At 42.1% G+C, this 20,603-nt stretch overlaps 2 protein-coding genes across 2 annotated transcripts; one reads left to right on the top strand and one right to left on the bottom strand.

Moving 5' to 3' along the window:
- Positions 1-4,824: 4,824 nt before the first annotated feature.
- On the top strand, positions 4,825-10,945 carry LOC117288085 (probable indole-3-acetic acid-amido synthetase GH3.8). Its single transcript, XM_033768785.1, has 7 exons — positions 4,825-4,945; positions 5,613-6,629; positions 6,992-7,127; positions 8,759-8,923; positions 9,265-9,413; positions 9,700-9,785; positions 10,715-10,945. Exons 1-7 carry the CDS (start codon positions 4,825-4,827, stop codon positions 10,943-10,945), a joined length of 1,905 nt encoding a protein of 634 aa, XP_033624676.1.
- Positions 10,946-14,061: 3,116 nt separating this feature from the next.
- LOC117287817 (probable indole-3-acetic acid-amido synthetase GH3.9) lies at positions 14,062-20,187 on the bottom strand. The gene is made up of 7 exons (XM_033768350.1): positions 19,870-20,187; positions 17,982-18,998; positions 17,207-17,342; positions 16,565-16,729; positions 15,860-16,008; positions 15,183-15,268; positions 14,062-14,535 (listed from the first exon to the last, which is right to left on the bottom strand). Exons 1-7 carry the CDS (start codon positions 19,988-19,990, stop codon positions 14,305-14,307), a joined length of 1,905 nt encoding a protein of 634 aa, XP_033624241.1. The 5' UTR covers positions 19,991-20,187; the 3' UTR covers positions 14,062-14,304.
- Between the last annotated feature and the right edge of the window lie 416 nt (positions 20,188-20,603).

Below are 20,603 nucleotides of genomic sequence, written 5' to 3'. Positions count from 1 at the left end.
TTTGGCAATAGTCGCGTTATAAATACACTTATTATTATTATTATTATTATTATCATTAATCCACCCCATGTAAAAGTAGGCCTATAGCTCAATGGTATGAGCATGGGATTGGTTTGCGGTAACGGCGCATTTGTGTATTTACTTGCCAGGTAGAGTTTATTCTTAGTTTGAACTGTCTTGCTTTATTCTACTACCACGGAGTAGATTTATCGGATGGTCGGGAGACTTCTCAGTTCTGAAAAGAACTGTCCTGCTTTTTAACTACTACCCGGGCGGGAGGTATAGAATATTGGCTGGGACCTACCACTTAAGCTTAGGATCGTAATATACTGCACTACCGCTGAGTCAGTTCTTGAATTGGTCTCAACGCTTTAACTAGCTTGCTCTAGTCATCGTCAGGGGACTGAGTGATGGTATGAGTAATTCGTAGGTTCAGTTTTTGCACAGGAACAAACTGAAGTACACTCTAAAATAATCCCGGTCAGAATTGACCCGGATTTGGGTCCCAGGGGGCCAGACCCATTTCTGGGTCAGTTTGACCCGGATCCCGTGTCAATGTGTCCCGGAATCCGAGTAAAAATCCCCGCTTTTAACAAAATTTCTGGTCACTTGACACGAACCCACAAATGGGTCTAGCTCCCTGGGACCCGAAATCCGGGTAAATTCTGACCCTGGCGTTTTTAGAGTGCAGGCTAGCCTGCAAGTGCATAGATTTGGCTGAACGTCTGTTCTTTTATTCTTTTTTCAAGACCTTATCAAAATCAATCGCGTTATATCGATGCATACTGCAAATAGGACCCCTATTGAAGGTAAACGTATTTATTTTGTTATCGCGTTTTGGGTACACTCCATCTGTCTCGCTATCTCTTTATCTACGGCCATGTGTATACTATGAGTAATGTGTTGAAAGCCTACAATCCAGACCGGACCTTCTTCAAATACATATCCATTAGGAAAAGAGAGGGTAAAGGGATTAGAAGGATCCAGAAAGAAGCTGGAAAATTTCAGCCAATTTTTAAGTTTCTATGGGGCCGATTTCACAAAGCAATAAAATTCATCGCAAGACAATTTTCCAGTATCACCATAGTAATTTGTATTGTGATATCACCATTTTCATAGCAACTACGATTGATTTGCAGTTACTATCAATCTTAAATCTTTGTGAAATCGACCCCCAACTATTGGTGGCTATGAACCAATAAAAGTAATGTGGTGTGGACAAAGGATGTTTAGTATGAAAGGATGGATTGCTGGACCATGAAAGTGGTAAAATGCTTTGTTCGATAACATTGCAGGGAAACACGAAAGGGTAGGATTAGAGAGCAAGTTGCAACATGATGCATCTAACAGTGGTCAGTTAATAAAGAGTAGCAAGAACAAAGGTAGGATGATATTAGAAATAGGTGCAAGGGACATGAAAAAAAGGGGTTACTTACATGAGATAGTTATAGTAACAAATTTATAAAAAATAACTTTAAAAACATGATTATTTAAACTTTATTTACAGAATATAAACGACACATAAATTCTCAGGCAGGAGTGCAGTGGAGGGTAATGGGAAGTAAAGAGTAATGTATATAATGTTTGTTTGTGGCTCAGAGCAAAAGATATGACGTACATGAATAAATCTGGCTGAATTGTTTCCCGGAACTGCAATCTTTTGGACTGGTGACCATTCTTAGGGGGGACGATGTGGGTTTTTGTGGGGGTTTTTAAACAATGTTTCTTTTTACTTTTAAAGGCAGTGGACACTATTGGTAATTGTCAAAGATCAGTCTTCTCACTTGGTGTATCTCAACATATACATAAAATAACAAACCTAAAATTTGAGCTCAATCGGTCGTCGAAGTTGCGAGATAACAATGAAAGAAAAAACACCCTTATCACACGAAGTTGTGTGCTTTTAGATGGTTGATTTCATGACCTCAAATTCTAAACTTGAGGTCTCGAAATCAAATTCGTGGAAAAATACTTCTTTCTCGAAAACTATGTCACTTCAGAGGGAGCTGTTTCTCACAATATTTTATACCATCAACCTTTCCTTATTACTCATTACCAAGTAAAGTTTTATGCTAACAATTATTTTGAGTAATTAGCAATAGCGTCCACTGCCTTTAACACACATTCATCGAAAGGGGATGTTTTTGCACTCATTAGAACATAGACTTGTGGACAAGTCGTTAAATCGGCCCCACGCGCTGAGATAGTGGTCTCGCGAGATCACTGCTCTCGCGCGAACTGATTGCTCCCCGATTTCGAGTCGAAATATCTCAGCGCGTGGGGCCGAGTTCGCGCGAGAGCAGTGATCTCGCGAGACCACTATCTCAGCGCGTGGGGCCGATTTAACGACTTGTCCACAAGTCTAATTAGAACATTGTTGTGATAAACAAGTGTGGGCCTTTTGACAATACTGTCTACCGATGTTGTGGGACTGCTTTAAATTTTTTTTTTTTTTTTTTTTAAGAGAGGCGCTTGTGGCCAATTTGAAATTGTAGTATCAGTTGTCTCTCAAACAAGCCCATTTTCGATGCAACTGTTAAACGATTTGCTTTTATACACATATTGACTGGCAACGAGGTAACTAGTATACGTCTATTCCCACGAGGGAGTTTGAGTGATAGGCCCCTCCTCTGGACACTCACAGGCCCGAGGGGAATAGACGTACACTAGTTACCGAATTATGCCAGTCAATATGTGTTTTGTAACACAGCTCGGTCTTAAATGTCAAATGAAACAGAAAAAGGAATTTTGTAGTTGTTGTTCACGGTTTAAGTCAAGAGAGGACGCTGTTATCGCGGGCACTATAGACCTTTTCGCAAATACCATTGCGCAAGCGCAGACTGTTGAATGAGGTGCATTGTGGGATAGATATGGATCAAATTTGGATACCAGCTAGACCACAATGCACCTAATTCCAAGCTTTACGCGCGCGCCCAAGTATTTGCGAAAAGGTCTATATTCAAAGACTATTGCCTGCTCTGGTACTACTCCCGCAAAACACGCGCGCGCAATCACTAGCCTTTATTAGTTCATCCACGTGACCGTGTTTCAGCCAACCAGAATACAGAACAAGCAAGAGATGTGTTATAATAGTTTGTATGACGTACATGTAATGCTGTGTGATTCAATAGTCTCATAAAGTATACAATATGGTACCAACGATGGCACATGTTAGTTTTACATGCTGTGCATCGAGTAAACTCAGTACACACACGCCCTCGCGCGGTCAAAAATACTTTGAAGTCGAGGTTGAGTTTTCGCTCGGCCCCAGCGCCTAACCACGGGCGCTGGGATGGGCAAAAAAGTCAAGCACGCTCATTGGTCTATTCAGAAAATGCTCAGTGTCATCATGCATCAAACTCACACTGCACCATCTAAATACACTGCACGCGTGACGTACTTTCTGGGCAAGAATATGTCCAAGCTAATTAGCCCATGGCCATGCCCATAAACAAGCGGTCCTAGATAGCCCTGGCCACTGGGGTCGAGCGAAGGTTGAGGTGCAAGACTGAACGTGAACATCTGACGTCACACTTCAAGGCTGGTGAATAACGCCAGAGAGCGGCCTCTAGCCTAGGTCAACCCCCTTCCATCTTCACCTTTCACTAATATATTCATGTGCAGACGAGCGCGAGTGCAGATGCCAAACATCACCTCGGACCAATCAAACACAGATCTGTGTTTGATTTTTTTGGATAAAGTTTGTGCATTGGCGTAGCATTCTGTATCTAATCATGGAGGTCTAGGATCTAATTCTGTATCTTACGCCAATACACACACTTTATGCAAAGAAATCATTGTATCCACTGGTTATGAAAAGCAAGTTCCGGGGACCAGTCTTGGGTACCAGCGGGTTATTGAAGTCCTGTCAAAGTGGGACGTGGTGGAGTCCCCCCCCCCCCCCCCCCCCCCCCCCCCCTCGCACCACCCTTCCAGTGTTTCTTGTTTTCCCGGAGAAGCTTCTTTACCAGAAGCAATTCAAACGTCGTAACCCTTGTCACTAAAAAAAAATATTGGCTAATCATGGCTGACATGTCTGAGTTAACAAAAGTTCATTTATCAAAATAATACCATCCAAGGGAATTCATTTACAGTTGACATCTGATCTAAACACAACAAACTACAAATATTACAACAATGCACTGGAAGGAAGAAGGCACGACGGTGTCATGTTATAGGTAGATTCGTCTCCAGAAGCGATGAAACAAACAGCAAAACATACTTAACCATACAACAATCGGTTACGGAGGCAATGTTTAGTTTTAGTTGTTAATTACTTTTGTCAATATCTTTGTTTGTTGGTATCTGTGCTTTTTATCAAGTGTTCTGCGCCTCTGATCATTTTGTATGGAAGGGGCGCAATATAAATTTTGAATATTATTATTATTATTATTATCGAGTATGGTCGTTATAGGAAGTCATACCCGAGATGCTCCAGGATAAAACTGCAGTCACGGTTTCATGGAATTACTCAATCGCATGATCGGTACTGATATGAACGCTAAACCGTAGGTGACCTTCCTGATTAAAGATTGGTCCTTAATACACGTACAATGTCGTGACTCAGCCTGATCTTAAAAGTAAACAAAATTGTAGAAAATAAAGCAAAAAGTACAAAGGTCGTATCAGTTACTAAAGATTACACTCATATTTTAACGATAAGATTTATACTTTATTTAGATAAGATATTCACGAATTCCATGGCCATTTTCGGTTTTGCTAATCTTGATCGCCAACAGTTATTAGCCCATCACCCCCCTCGTATTGCATCAGTGTTGTTGTTGTACGCGAACGGCCGTACAAGGAACAGCAATTCTTTTCAAAATGGCGGTAACATGGAAGTTTCGCTGTTTGGTGTGGGTGATGTTTTCTGGGTTGGTGACGGCGTATGCTGCCAACTACTGTTGGACCAGTGATGTATCGTGGATGATAAAAACTGTCATTGGTGAGTATCGGTGTAAATTCCGGGTAGATAACAGCTATACAAATCAACTGTTAAAGGAACATTACAGAATTGGTAATAAACAAAAATCGTGAAGATCACAGATTTACATAAAACTTACACGGTCTAATGATGATGATAGTAGAAAACATCCATTTAAATATTTCAGTCTAAAATTTCATATTTGATGAGAAACAAATAATGTGATATCACATTTTGAGTTTATCGCTCAGTGAGCGTTTTATTCATTTTTGGGGGGCATCGATGCAATGCAAAATTTGTAATCGGTTTTCACTATTCTCTCGTGACCCAGATGGCCGATCGATCTCAAACTTTTACAGGTTTGTTAGTTGATGTATATGGTGGATTACATAAAGTGCTTATACTGCCAGCAACTTGTTTGCTAGCAAAACCAATTCTGCAATGTTCCTTTAAAGCTCTTCATGTGTGACTGTAAACAAAGTGATCTGGGTGTGACACCACCACCTCAACTGTATCTCATTTGCATCAATCTTTAAACTCACCTTTTGGAATGAAATGTTCAGTTTCTTTTTAGCTTTACTGCATGTATGTAGACCTAGTAACATTTAGTATGATGGTTAAATCAATCAAGGGTTCAAAGAACCAATGGTACGTTCCTTTTAAATAGAGTTTCTTGTCGTTCTCCCAGGCATCTTGACTGGTTTTTGCGGATTGTCAACCGTTATAGCTCTTCACATCTCAACTGTATGCTGTTCCGAAACCCACACTTTAGTGACTCTACTGGTTGAGTACTTTGTGCAGCAGATTCCTAGTCTCATGGCCTCTTCTGTCTACTCTGAAATCGAAAAGGTCTGGCAACGTCCTATGGAAGAGCAAGAGAAGTTTCTTATGAAGCTGCTCGCCCGTGATGCGAAGACGGAGTACGGCATGACACACGGCTTCAGCGACATCAAATCTCTTCAAGAGTTTCGTGAGAAGCATCCACTCACTAAGTATGAGCATTATCGAGATTACTTCACCAGGCTGGCAGACGGGGAAAAGAACGTCTGCGTTGCGACCAAATTGCGACGATTTGGAACTTCGTCTGGCACAACAGGAAAGGGCAAGCTTATTCCGATGGTCAGCTCGAAAGAGTTTGAGCGAGTTGTTTTGGCAATCTCAAGCCTACTTTTCTCGCCGAGCCCGGTACAGAAAGCTTTTATGCTATATTGTAAACCCGCGGAGAAGTTCACGAAATCTGGAATGCGCATTGCGCCAGTAATGTTCATTCCGGAGAGCAAAATCGTAGACTTGTTCATGTCCGCTATTCAGAACCTGCCACCAATTGGCTTGCGGATTTCCACCGATTTTGAAGCGACGTACGTCCATACTCTCTTTGCTCTCACCGACAAAAATATCGGCCAGTTTTTTGCGCCTTTTGCCTCGCAAGTCTACAGGGCACTGAAAATGCTGGAAGACGAACATGAGATGTTTTTAGAGGATCTGACTCTAGGAAGGGTCAACCCGAAGTTACAGCTCGATGAGGGAATTCGACGGTCTCTGGACGCAGCTTTGACGGCAGACCCAGCGCGAGCAGACGAACTGAGGAGGGAGTTTGCTAAAGGCTTCGTGGGCATCGTGGGTAGAATCTGGCCTCATATGACACACGTATCGACTATCGACATCTCTGGGTACATGAAGAAGCTTAATGCAACATATACAAAAGGTAATTACGAAATAACTAGAAGCTCAATGTGTTTTCAGCTATCTTCTGTCATGAGTATGCAATGCTTTTCTAGTGGTCGAGACTAGCTGCAAAGTAATGTTTGAAGTTGTTAGTCTACTTACTTTCTATATAAAAAATATGTGGCGTGTCATGGCCTGCGGTTAAGAACACCGGATTCAAACTCTGGTGTTTTTAATCAACAGAGTGTGGGTTCGTTGTATTTGCAATACGAAAATAAACAAAAACAACAACTCCAAAAACACAAGACGAGCAAAATGGACAAAATGACAAGCAAAACGAAAGGACAACTTGCTGTAAAGTTGTATCTACTCAACATAATGTTAGATCTGTCTTCACTGCAGGTACCCGACTATTCTCGTCAGGCTATGCATGCACAGAAGGGTTAATCGGCGTGAATACATGGGTGGATACGACACCACAGCAGTATACGTTCCTCCCTCATCAAATGGTCGTAGAGTTTATCCCGGAACATCTCAGGTAAAGCCTCTCGCAATGATCATCCAAACTCAAACCGATCAGACAAACTCGTTGAAGTCACTAGCCACTATTGGTAATACAGGATGTTTAAAAGAAAAGTATACGTTTAGAAACAATGTATCAAATGGATTTTTTGTTTAAGTTTTACAAAAATCTGGCACTCAGTTTCGGTGGACCAGGGTCATAGCTTTTTAATTCTTACCAAATCAATCCTCTGCTGTTCCGCATGAGTGAGCACTAGCTAATTACTAATCAGATTTTAATTGGCTTGCGCACAAAAATGAAAGGGTTTTAACAGAATCAAACACCGTAGTATGGAAGGTGAGGTTTTTGCTTTGTTGCTCACAAATTTGCTAGAAAAGTGGACGAACTCTCAGTCCTCCATGGTCTACCAAGTTCGGACGCAGGCCAAATGAAAATCATCATGAGGAATGCAACATTGGATGTTTGCAGCAGATAGACCAGTTTCGGGTCGGCCAGATCGTTCCTTGTTCAGATTCCGACTTGTAACAGTAGCCTGGTACTTTCTAGCATTTGTGAACTGTTACTCTTGTTGGGCCGCGAATGTTTGGGTAGGCCAACTAAGGTTTAAAAAAATCAGTTCTTATGTTATTTACAAATTTAAGAGTAGACCCCGACCCGAGAGGGCGCTGTTCGTGACGTCAGTCGAGGCAGACTTTGCCTGTAATGCGTAGAGTAAACACAATTGCAAAGTACATGTACGGACCAAGTCGTGAGTTTGTACGTTTCCAAAAAAAATTGTTTTGTTTTTTCCGGCAATGCCGACCAGGTGTATTGCTGCTGAATGCAGAAAAACACTTTTTTAGAAAAACAATTATGCAAACGTGTCTAGTGTCTTTAACAATCGAACTCCGTAGGCCGATTATACAAACTCGTAAAGGTTTCAATCTAAACCATGCAACACTTGTTTTGTTAATATTTAAAAACTTAAAGTCACCTGGAAGTGTTTTTTTTTTTCAAAATAAACTTTTTGCCACTAACATATATGTGTTTTGATAAGGGGAATGTGGATAAACATTAACTAAGGTTCTAAATATTAGTTCTCATTTTATTTACAAATTTAAGAGAGGCCCCGACCCGAGAGGGCGCTGTTCGTGACGTCAATCGAGGCGCGATATTTGAGCACAAAATGTGTAGTCTGGCTCCGTACACTACGTCTTGATACCTGATCGGTATGATGACTACGTACAGAACTACGGTCACGGAGCAGACTCCATGCACTAAATGACTGCCATGCGGACGGTCCACTCGGGTAACCCTGTACGGTGAATCGCAAGCTAAAAACATGCCCTCACAAAGGTTCAAAATTACCCGAAGTTTGGCATGCGCTCCGTTAGGTTCGTCCATCTTTCGATTGACGTCTAAAAAGGGGTAAGCGGAGTCAGCTCCCCAAACAACTTTATCTATTTTTTAACATACAAATCGTGACAAACAATTACTAAAAAAAAGTGTTTTATTGTTCATAAGCATATACTCTTATGATTGAAAGAAAAAAACTATATTTCCATGTGACTTTAAGTCAACCTCTAGTTATTCACCATGACACAAGGAACTGTTGATGCTGATGTACATCCACACAGTTATTATGTATTATTTTCTTCTCACTACAGTACCAAAGAGAGCCCACATACGCTCTTAATGGATGAGGTCGAGGTTGGCCAAAGGTATGAGATTGCTATAACGACCACATCAGGGTTTTACCGTTACCGTTTGGGCGACGTTGTCGAGGTTGTGGATTTCATCGAGTTTTGCCCCGTGTTTACCGTTATGTACAGGTATGTCCTCTGTGTGTAGCATTGGGGTGAAAGGGACACGTTGCCTTGGATCGGACGAGTTGGTATATAAAAACCGTTTGTAACCGTTTGTTATAAAATGCATATGGTTGGAAAGTTGTTTTAAAAAAGCGACGAGGTAAAAGGAAAACCGTGCAATTTCGAGGCATGTATTCTACTTTTACAGCATCTTTCTACTCATATGCATTTTATAACAAACGGTTTTCAATAAAGACCAACTCGACCAATGTATGACAGTTTTTGCCCTATGATGTATACAAGCGCTCTGCTAACAGAGCTTTATCTGAGTGTTTTAACTGTTTCACTTTGTTTTAATTCCCTAGAACTGGAGAGCTACTGAATCTACGCAGTGAGAAGATTGACGTACTGGTGGTCAATAAAGCCATTCAAGAAAGCTTAGAAGGATGGGATGGAGCTTCTCTAGTGGAATGGACATGCGCAGAGAGCCCACTTTTGTACGAAGACAAAAATGGTAACTGTTTGAACCAGATTTTACAGTTGGTTTGAAGAAAATAAAATATCACGACAAGTCGGTTAATGGGAGGCTTTTGGGACACTCGGTGGCAGCAGACTTACCAGGTAAAATCCATTGTTCTCGGTATTGTCCACATGCTCAGAACTACGTAAACAATGGAAATTTACCTGGTAAGTCTGCTGCCACCTAGCGTCCCAAAGTTTCCCATAAAAGTGTGCAACAAATTTGTATCTATCAAAAATATTAATTGCTTCAACTTTGTGCGTTGTCTTCTTGCTTATAGATGGTGAATATGACATGTTTTATTTGCTTTTCGTTGAGCTCGAATCAGACAAGGAAATCCAGTTATCTGCTGATCAGAAGTCAATGGTAAATATGCTTTCTCGAAACTCGAAACTGCATTTTATGAACGGGACTTTACAAGCCATCTGTTTGTGATGTTGGAAAACAAGTTTGATTGAAAAGGGCATGACTGGAATTTTACGAAAGCCATGGAGGCCATGGGCGATGTTGCCCTGGTCTTGGCCTGGGTGCCCTTCAATGGTTCCCCAACAGACTGGAAGAATGAATATGGCCTTGCCCTCCCAAAGATGAAATTCCAGCCAAGATGGGGGTTCTGAAATCGTCACGAAGCCCGAGGAGACATCAAGGTTCTGGATTGTGAACCGTATTTTAACATTTACAAAAGTTTAAGTGATCAAGCCAAAGTCGATGGCTTTCGGGTGAGGTCTTCTATAACACGGAAATATCAAGCATCAAATCTGAATAACCTTTTCATTTCGTACTTGCATAAAGTCGGTGGATTTCGGGCGAGGTTTTCTATATTACACGAAAGCAAAGTGAATCTAGTTTAACGTCTTTAAGGGCACTGCACACGTCTGATGATTGTCAAACACCAGTATTCTCACTTGGTGTATCCCAACATATGCATAAAATATTAAACCTTGAACATGAAAATTTGAACTCAATTGATAATCAAATTTACATGAGAATTATGAAAGAAGACAGCCTTGTTGAAGAACTTTGCGTGCTTTCAGATGTGTAACAAAAGGCTTCAGCTGAAGTCTTTCATTATTTGAGTAATAAATTACCTCTTTCTCAAAAACCACGTTACCTCAGAGGGAGCTGTTTCTCACAATGTTGTATACTATCAACAGCTCTCCATTACTCGTTACCAAGTAAATAGTTGTGCTAACAATTATTTTGAGTAATTCCAATAATGTCCAGTGCCTTTAAAACATAATTTCATTTCATTCCTTCTCTTAAACAAGTTCTATTTTTGTTCTTCCTTTTTTCAGTTCGACAAATCCCTGCGAAAACAGCATGAGTTCTACGAACACTATCGTCAATTCGGCACAATATGCGAGGCTTGCGTTGAGGTCGTTCGCCCGGGATCCTTCAACAAACTTAAAACGCACATTATAGCGAACTCAACGGCCAATTACAACCAGTTCAAAATGCCTAAGAAGTTGCGCACTAAGGTGCTGTTGGATTTCATGCAGGAGTGTGTTGTAAATAACAATAATTGACTGTGTAGTCAACAACAACCAATAAAGTAGTTATTCCAGTTCTGTACAGTGTTGAGAAAAAAAACTTTGGGTGCGTTTGATTAGCTTCCATATAGGTTGACCCCTGACGAGAGCTAATCGAACGATCACACCCTCCCTCTCGTGGTATTGTCATGCACCTCGGGTAACGGCAACCCCCAAGTGACCCACTCCACAAGCAGGGCACTGGGGGCTGACCACGGTGAGCCCCTAGAATGACGTCAAAGCTATTTGAACGCACCGGGGCAGACCGGGGTCGACCAAGTGAGGCTAAGCGAATGCACCCATAGTTGCAATGTAGAGTAGAGCTGTGTATTGAAAGAGTGGCGACGTGGAGGGACCAGTTTTCGTTGGTCACGTGGTTGCTGGACGCCATGTTGTCTTCAAATGCAGCACAACCCAATAGGCAGACTAGTCTGGCACCCCGTGTTCGCCCATGCGTTTCTTGTGGAACAAAATGTCTTCTAATCGCAAGTTTTCGTAACTCTGCTGTTATTGTTCTTTGTAAAATGGCCGAATCAATAACAATAATAGTAATAATACGGCTCTGATGTAGAGAATCCAAGAGCGCCATCAGTGTTCAACTGTCGAATCCAATAAGCCATTTGCGAGTTAGATTTGAATAGTGTCTGGTACATTGACTTGCTTGGTCACAAGTTACCGCTTACATTTGAATGCCTCAGTTGCTATGATGTTAGCTTAGGTACAGCCAGATGAGCATACCCTGGTACCATTGTGTCATACACATTCATTCATTCAGAATAATTGAGTATGGATGTTAACCATTTCTTTTACGTAACTACGCAAAAGCTTGCCCGAGTCATGTGAAATAGTAACTGTGCCTGTATTATCTTATGAATTCGAATTTAAACAGTAATTTTTAATTGTGACCAAGCACGTCAGACAATATTCAAATCTAACACAAACACACAAACTTTATTAACATATTAACATATTATATATAGTGTAAATTTAAGGTTTGGGTCGCGCACTGTATATAGGCTTGCTCTCCTTTCTATTTTTACCTTTGGGCAAGAGAGAGAGCACCTTCATTTTAGCACAGGTATTGCTTTCCTAGTTTTGGGGGAGCATGGCTTTGGTCATGCTCCAAATTCTATTCCTTCGGGAGGGACAAAGTCATGGAGCTATCTGTGAGTAGTGTTTTGAATTAAATCATCTTTCATTGTGTGCGTTCGGTTAGCTTCCCTGGGTCGACCCCGGTCTGCCCCGGTACGTTCGAATAGCTTTGACGTCATTCCAGGGGCTCACCCGGGTCAGCCCAAAGTGCCCTGCTTGTGGAGTGGGCCACTTGGTGCTGGCCCCAGGTGCATGACGTCAACGCGAGAGGGTGAGTGATCGTTCGAGTAGTTCTTGTCAGGGGCTTACCCGAGTGATCACTGCGGGGTCGACCCTAGTCTTGGTTCAAGACTCTCCTAGATTTGTCACAACAGGGCGCGCTATCACCCCAACGCGCTATCAACCACGAACCGCTATCACCCGAGAACCGCTATCACAGGAGAGTCTTGGCACATTCGTTAAATCTCCCCCCCCCCCCCCCCAAAAAAAAGGGGGCGGGCTCTGCGGGAAACCTACGCACGCGCATTATGTTTCCCCCGATTTTGGGGGGAGATTTAACGAATGTGCCAAGACTCTCCTGTGATAGCGGTTCGTGGTTGATAGCACGTTGGGGGTGATAGCGCGCTTTCTTGTTACAAATCCAGGAGAGTCCTGAACCAAGACTAGGTCGACCCGGGGAAGCTAATCGAACGCACCCATTGTAAACGTGTGTGGGCAGCCGCATGCCCTCTTGACCTTTCACCCTTAGTCACTGTGTTGTGCACAATGTGTATTTTTTGTACTTTTCGTTTGAGTATTAAAACCAGCACATGAGATTATTTTATATTTTTGAGTTCATAATACGTGTGGATTCTGCTTTATGTGTATTTCGGGGAACTGCCTCCTCCCCGTGTCTCTATATTTACTTTCCTAAAAGTAAAGCCTCTTGTCGGGTGTATACCTTTCACCTTGGTGGCTGTGCATTGTGTACTGTGTACTATTGATTAGGATTAAAATCAGTACATGAGATTATTATATATTTTTGCATTATTCAATAAGTCCTTTGTACAAATACGCTTCCCGGTTAAACAAAACCTAACACCGTACTCGTTGTATACATGAAAATAAAGGTTTTTATTTATTACACCGGATTTCGCTCAAGACGTTTCATGGTTTAAATAGGATGATTGGTAAACGGAAGTAAGAGGACGGTTGTATAGTGAAGGAAGCTATTTATATATATAAAGATGCGTATAAACATTATGTATTTGTAGCCCTGTATACGTCTTTCACTTTCGCGCTTGTACAGCACAGATGAATATTCCTATACAGGACTAGTACACTTGATGCCATTTTGAACTGGTGCCCTCTCCTAAGAGGTCAAAAGGAGGTTGTCCCCTGTTTTTATCCACAAAGGTTGCGTTCGATTAGCGTTCGGGTCAACCCCGGTGCGTTCGAATAGTCTCATCCCATGGGCTCAACCGGGTCAACCCCCAGTTCCCTGCTTAGTATGTACTTGTATGTAATGTATGGATTCGACTGTGTGTGAAATGAAAGTAGGTTAAATGTGAAGGTGGACGGGAATTGACCTATATCTAGGCTAGAGGCCACTCTCTGGCGTTAATCACGAGCCTCGAAGTGTGACGTCAGATGTTCGGTAGATATTTTGCTATTCCTCCACCGCACAGGATGGCGGCTAGGTGACGTTAATCCATAATATCTATACTAAATGAATAAATAATGTAAACAGTTAACTAAACCAGGCTCTAAAACTACAAAGGTCTTAAAGTAAGAAAAGTATGCGATTCAAACACAGAAGTTGTATTGCCCGTATACCTTCCCTTTATATGACACAGATTATACAGCAGTTTTAAAGCGCATCTACATTTTCCTCAATGCACCAAACAATGGAAAACAGGCCTTCATTCCTGTCATAAAATATCGTACAGAAAAGACTCCACAGCATACGCATTAGTAGATAAGTATTCCAAAAAACATTGGGGGAAACACATTAATCCTGAGTTTAAAAGTACACACTCAAGTAAGTTGGGGTTTTGCAGTTTATTGTGTTATTTCAGCTCGATCTTAATACCACATTTCTCTGGACTGGATCTCTTGATGATACCAAGGGGTATTGGTCACTTCGGCACCTTGACAACTCGGCACCACTACAAACTCGGCACCGTGCAAACTCGGCACCCACAAATTTGTTATCCTTTTAACCTTTTATTCACGTTTTGCACATGCCGAGCACCTCTCACCCGATCACCGCTAAACCCGAACACCTAATCGTTATCATTAACAACACAGTCCAACATAAAATCAAGAAGAGCTTTGGTGCGCAACTTCTTGGGTATCTTAAACTGGTTATAACTGGACGTAGAGGTCGCTATGATGTGATATTTAAGTTTATTGAAGGAGCCAGGGCGAACGACCTCAACGCAAGCCCCGCAGATTGTGCCCACTTTCCGGTATTGCTCGTAGAACTCATGCTGTTTCCGCAGAGATTTGTCGAACTGTAATGAAATCGGAAAATAACCTTAAGTTATGAACATGATGCCAAAGATGGTAGGGCAAGTTTATGTTTGACGTTCAATAGCTCATTCTTGTCCACATAACCTTACATTAATAGGCCCTACCGTGAGTACGATTTGTCACACTTCAATAATATAGAGTGTCATGGCCGAGTGATCAAGAGCATCGAATTCAGTCACCAAATTGTGGGTTCGAATCCCGCCCGTGACACTTGTGTCATTCAGCAAGATACTTGACTAATGACTATAATTGCTTCTCTTCACCCAGGTGTATAAATTGGTATCTGCGGGAGTAGAGGTTGATATTGCGTATTAAAAAGCCCTCGGAGCGCCACGGCAGCTCGGGGCTGTAGGCCTATATTTCCTAGGGAGTTGAAAACGATTAAAGGGATGTTATTGGCCAAATGATTGTGCTTCTAGTGCATAATTATAACCTCTTTTCGAAACCACTGGTTTTTGTCAGGCTAAGCTTTTGTCGGTTTGAAAACGTGCACTTTGGTGTGGACTTTAACCGAAACCGCGGTTTTCGAAAAGGGACGTAGATTCCTTTCTCCGAAACAATTTAATTGACTTGTGGACAAGTCTAAAAACCGGCATGAAATGACTATTAGTTAAAGAAGTATAATTACCAGTGACTTCTGATCAGCAGATAATCGGATCTCTATGTCTGATTCGAGCTCAACGAAGAGCAAATAAAACATGTCGTATTCACCATCTGGAAGCAAGACAAAATGAAACAGATTTTAATTATTTGATTCCGAATGTCAAGAATAAAATGAAAGTTTGTTTACTTTGTTCCTGCCTCTTAGACAAATTAAAAGCCTATAGTCTTGAACATTAATGTGATTAAAACTGCCCTTTAAAAGAAATACGGTAGGCCTACGGATCTAAGATTAAAAATGACGGGTACAGTTTTGGATACTTGCTATTAAAATGATGTCAGTAAACACATTACGACTGCTTGCATTCTACATCGTGGCAAGCCCATACAGCGCCCTCACTTGGTTAAAATTAGGGCCTGTAATAATGGGTGCGTTCGTTTAGCTTCCCTGGGTCGACCCCGGTGTGTGGCGGTTTTTTTTTCCAGGACAAACGTGGGTAATTATCTGCACACGTTCGTCCTGGAAAAAGAAAACGCCACACACCGGGGTCGACCCAGGGAAGCTAAACGAACGCACCCAATGACTGAGACCTACGCAGGACGCGTTCACGTGATTGACACGTATTCATTGTTTGACTCAAACATGGTGGCCAATGCAAGATGTCTGTTCTTCCCTGTTGGAACCATACACACTTCAAATCGTACCATTTTTGTCTTCATATAAAAGTGGGCTCTCTGCGCATGTCCATTCCACTAGAGTAGCTCCATCCCATCCTTCTAAGCTTTCTTGAATGGCTTTATTGACCACCAGTACGTCAATCTTCTCACTGCGTAGATTCAGTAGCTCTCCAGTTCTAGAAATTAAAACAAAGTAAACCATACTTTTTCAAGTGATTGTCTTGAATTTCTGTGTTTGATAATTAGTTAGAGGAGAAGACCTATTTAGGTTCAGTACTCTCCAGTTCTGACATGAGACCAAAGGTTTATTATGTTTTTCTAGTGATTGTTCTATTGCTTTAATGGTCCCACTCGAAAGAATATCTTTTGTATTTGATTATTATTCCAAGTTCTTCCCGATCGAACAATGTGATATTTAGTACTGATTCTTCACTCTAAAATAACTTTCGGCTACAATTTCCCAAAATGTTGTCCCCTGGGGTATTGACCCATTTCAGGGTCACTGGACCCAATAATCTGTGTCAAAAATACCCAGAAATTTACGCTGAATCCGAGCAAAAAATCCGAATTAGCCACGGATGGATCTGGATCAATATTTATCACCTGGTGGAAAAGCAGTAAAAAGCGGAAATATGCAAGCTGTTTTACGAGTGCGTAAATGCACACTTTTTAAGCCTCAATCTTTTTTCAATCTAACTTTTAACAACAAATTAGTAGTGATTCATCTTTTACCTGTACGAAACGGTAAACACTGGGCAACTCTCGATGAAATCCACAACCTCGACCACATCGCCCATACGGTAACGGTAAAACCCTGATGCGGTGGTCATGGCTATCTCGTACCGTTTGCCAACCTCGACCTCATCCATTAACAGCGTCTCCGGGTTCTCTTCAGGACTGGATTGGGGAAACAGTAATAGATAAGTATAATCTTTGTGTACAGGTAGTTGTACATTGTCTATCAAACAACTTCCCGAGTAGACTGAGCCCCTGTCTTTATCGAGCCTCGAAGAATGACGTCAGACGTCCAGGCTACTTCCCGAGAACCTTGGTCTACGGTCATACCGTTCAGCTCACAATGGAAGACGTTTGAACGCTAGGTGGCAGCAGACTCTCCATCTAAATTTCCAAAGTTTACGTAGTTCTGATCATGAGCACAATTTGGAGAACAATGAATTTACCTGGTTATTCTGCTGCCATCTCGTCGCCCCCGCCCCACCCCCTCAAAGTCCCACAGTACAATTATTAATTTGCAATTGGTGGTATTGCCACCTTTCAATGGGCCTTTATAACCAGTGTTCAAAATCACATTTTGTTCCAAACTTTATCACTTCTTCGGGGGAATCTCCTTTGGTGGGGCTGTTTCAGACCTACCTCAGATGTTCTGGGATTAACTCAATCAGCATGTCATTAGGGAGGAACGTATACTGCTGTGGTGTCTTATCCTTCCATGCATTCAAGCCAATCAGTCCCTCTGTGCACCCATAGCCTGACGTGTATAGTGGGACACCTGCAGTGAAGATAACATGCGTAACATGATGTTATAGCAGAAAACAAACAGGGAAAAGTCGTTTATTATAAACAGTAAACCAGTCTCAAACTTCACTTCTTCTTCATTTCTTGTACGACTCATCTCATTAAAACTCCTTTGAAAGAATATGTATGTTGACGCCAGGGGGGCGATCGCAAGTTGAAGGAGAATTGTTCTCACTTCGTGGGCTCGTTTGTCACGGACCAACCGACTTGATCTTGCCAACCCATTGACGTATATTTAAAGAGAGTTTTGTGAACCAATTAGATATTGCGAGCAAATGACGTAAAGAGAGCTTTGCCAACCATCAAGATCTTGCCAATCCACTGAAGCTGAAGAGATTTTTATCAACCAATCAGATATTGCCAGCCCACATATACGTATATTAATAGTGAGTTGTGTCAACCAATCTGATTTTTTTCAATGCACTGACGTATAATTATCTGAAGAGAGTTTTGTCAACCAATTACATCTGTCCAGCTTATGACCTGTATTTGAAGAGGCATGCAAAACAGAAGATGAAAACCAATGGCGTTTTACACATTAAATGTGAAATGAACTTCGCGTAAAAAAATGTCTAAAGCTAATATTGAAAAGGACTTCTGTTAGTTTCTTTACCTTTTGAGTATCTTGCCTCAAGGTTCTTCATGTACCCAGAGATGTCGATAGTCGACATGTGGACAAGATGAGGCCAGATTCTAGCCATGATGCCCACGAAGCCTTTTGCAAACTCCCTCCTCAGCTCGTCTGCTCGAGCTGGGTCTGCCGTCAAAGCTGCATCCAGAGACCGTCGAATTCCCTCATCTAGTTGTATCTTCGGGTTGACCCTTCCTTCAGTCAGATCCTCTAGAAACATCTCCCGATCGTCTTCCAGCATTTTCAATCCTCTGTAGACTTGCGAGGCAAAAGGCGCAAAAAACTGCCCCATATTTTTGTCCGTGAGAGCGAACAGCATATTGACGTAAGTGGCTTCGAAGTCGGAGGAAATCTGGAAGCCACTGGGCGGCGTGTTCTGGACAGCGGACATAAAGAAGTTTGAGATGGTACTGTCGGGAAAAAACACCAATGGCGCAATACGTGCGCCAGATTTCGTAAACTTCTCCGCGGGCTTTGAGTAAAGAATAGCCACCTTCTGCACTGGGTCTGGAGAATAGAGTAATCTTGAAAGAACCGTGTTTGCTTTCTGAAAATGACTTGAAGTGACCATCGGAATAAGCTTGCCCTTTCCTGTTGTGCCAGACGAAGTTCCAAATCGCTCCAGTGTTGCCGCAACGCAGACGTTCTTTTCCCCGTCTGCCAGCCTGGTGAAGTAATCTCGATAGTGCTCATACTTGGTGAGTGGATGCTTCTCACGGAACTCTTGAAGAGATTTGATGTCGCTGAAGCCGTGTGTCATGCCGTACTCCGTCTTCGCATCACGGGCAAGCAGCTTCAAAAGAAAATTATCTTGCTCCTTCCTTGGATACTTCCAGACTTTTTTTAAGTTTCTGTAAACTGAAGGAGCTATGAGATCGAAAACCTGCATTATCAAATACTGGGCCAATAGAGTCGCTAGGGTGTGGGTCTCGGAACAGCGTAAAGTTGAGATGTGAAGAGCTATCACAGTTGACAATCCGCACAAACCAGCCAAGATCCCTGGGAGAAAGTAAAAGAAAACAGTATAATAACTTCACTCCGGAATTCCCTGCGTGCATCATGTTCCCCTGCTGCTGCCCATAATCTCCCTCATTTCCAGCGTAAGGAACAAATTATGCTTCCATTATGTTCTCATTTTCTGTCTCACCTTTCCCAATGGCTTTTGTGCCTTGTGACTTCTTTGAGACTTCCATAACAATATTAGAATGCCGGTGTCTTTTAATAGAGACCCCACCCCGTCTTAAATGGGCTATAGGAAGTTGATTCATCCGAGGGCGCTACCATTACAATTTGACCCGAGCTGTGTATTGAGAGAGTTGTGAAATGGTGGGACCACTTTTCTTTGGTCACGTGGTTGCTGGGCGCCATGTTGTCTCCAAACGCAGCACAACCCAATGGGCAGACTAGTCTGGCACCCCGTGTTCGCCCATGCGTTTCTTGAGGAACAAAATGGCTTCTAATCGCAAGTGTTTGAAACTCTCCTAATATACGGCTCTGAATTTGACCATTCGCCGCCCGTATGATGGGGAGGGGGGGGGGGCAAAATCTCCTGCAACATCGGTGATGTACAAACCGAGCCATCTAAAGTTATAGTTGGCGGTGTACCTATTTTGTTAACTTCAAATAATAAGTACATTACTGCAAAATTAAGTCTTTATACTGTCCATAATTGTTGTCTTCTTGTCATTTTTTACGCCTAAAACATAATATCTGTGGGAAAAACTTACACCAGGAAAATTTATACAATATCAAAGAACGAACTTCACACATTTTGATAACTCATGAGCTTGTTACGCGGTTGAACGCTATGACAGAGACTTCTTTCCAACAATAACAAACTCATTCTTCAAATCATATGAAATGAATTTACCTGCAGCAGCTTTCACCGTCCATGATCCGTCACTGGCCCAGCAGAAGTTGGCAGCATACGCCGTGACAAACCCAGACAACATTACCCAAACCAAACAGCGAAACTTCCATGTTACCGCCATTACTGCCACAAGTCCCCTTATTGGCCGACCTGCAACCGTGCAAGAACCCGTCCGGACGGAGACAAAATCAACCTATGAATATTGGATAGATTTATCGGATAAATGTCGCGAACATGTGAAGGTATTTGCTGAACCGAAGGCGCATTGCATTATGAAGCTTTAACGTCACTTGTTGAGGCTAGTAATCATCAATGCCATATAGCCTACTAGATGCGTTTGGTTAGTGTGTACGTTTGAGCATGACCTTGCATGCCATACACTCAATAGAGGTCCACACAATGCTATACAAAAACCATTCTCTTTTATTCATTGTCTGCACACAATCAACCGTTGTCGAGAGAGGTATGATAATAATAAACCTAAAATTAGACGCAACCCACACCAACAGAATCTCCTGCCACACCGGAGACTCTGTCCATCCCCCATATGGAAAACTAACATGGGTTGGAGGAGGAGGATTTAAAATAAAATAAAAAAAGTCGCTATCAGAAGAAGTTTGGACACAGTTTGCCATTTACGGGACATAATCTCTGGGGGACAGAATCTCATGCCACGCCGGATCTGGGTTCCGTGGGGCCTGCCCACTCTGGGGTTAGTTTCAACCGGAACTCTG

The sequence above is a fragment of the Asterias rubens genome, chromosome 3 (genome assembly GCF_902459465.1).
Source record: "Asterias rubens chromosome 3, eAstRub1.3, whole genome shotgun sequence".
Classification (NCBI taxonomy): domain Eukaryota; kingdom Metazoa; phylum Echinodermata; class Asteroidea; order Forcipulatida; family Asteriidae; genus Asterias; species Asterias rubens.
Note: the sequence above shows the minus strand (reverse complement) of the source record. Positions and strands in the feature narration are given on the sequence as shown.

Excerpts from the sequence above, each read along its gene's own strand:
- LOC117287817 (XM_033768350.1), bottom strand. The coding sequence starts at position 19,990 with ATGGCGGTAACATGGAAGTTTCGCTGTTTGGTTTGGGTAATGTTGTCT. Across the intron at positions 16,009-16,564 it reads GTGTTTACCGTTTCGTACAG|AACTGGAGAGCTACTGAATC; the intron begins GTAAAAGATGAA and ends TTTAATTTCTAG. Across the intron at positions 14,536-15,182 it reads CTGCTGATCAGAAGTCACTG|TTCGACAAATCTCTGCGGAA; the intron begins GTAATTATACTT and ends ATTTCATTACAG.
- LOC117288085 (XM_033768785.1), top strand. The coding sequence starts at position 4,825 with ATGGCGGTAACATGGAAGTTTCGCTGTTTGGTGTGGGTGATGTTTTCT. Across the intron at positions 6,630-6,991 it reads TAATGCAACATATACAAAAG|GTACCCGACTATTCTCGTCA; the intron begins GTAATTACGAAA and ends TCTTCACTGCAG. Across the intron at positions 9,414-9,699 it reads TTTGTACGAAGACAAAAATG|ATGGTGAATATGACATGTTT; the intron begins GTAACTGTTTGA and ends TCTTGCTTATAG.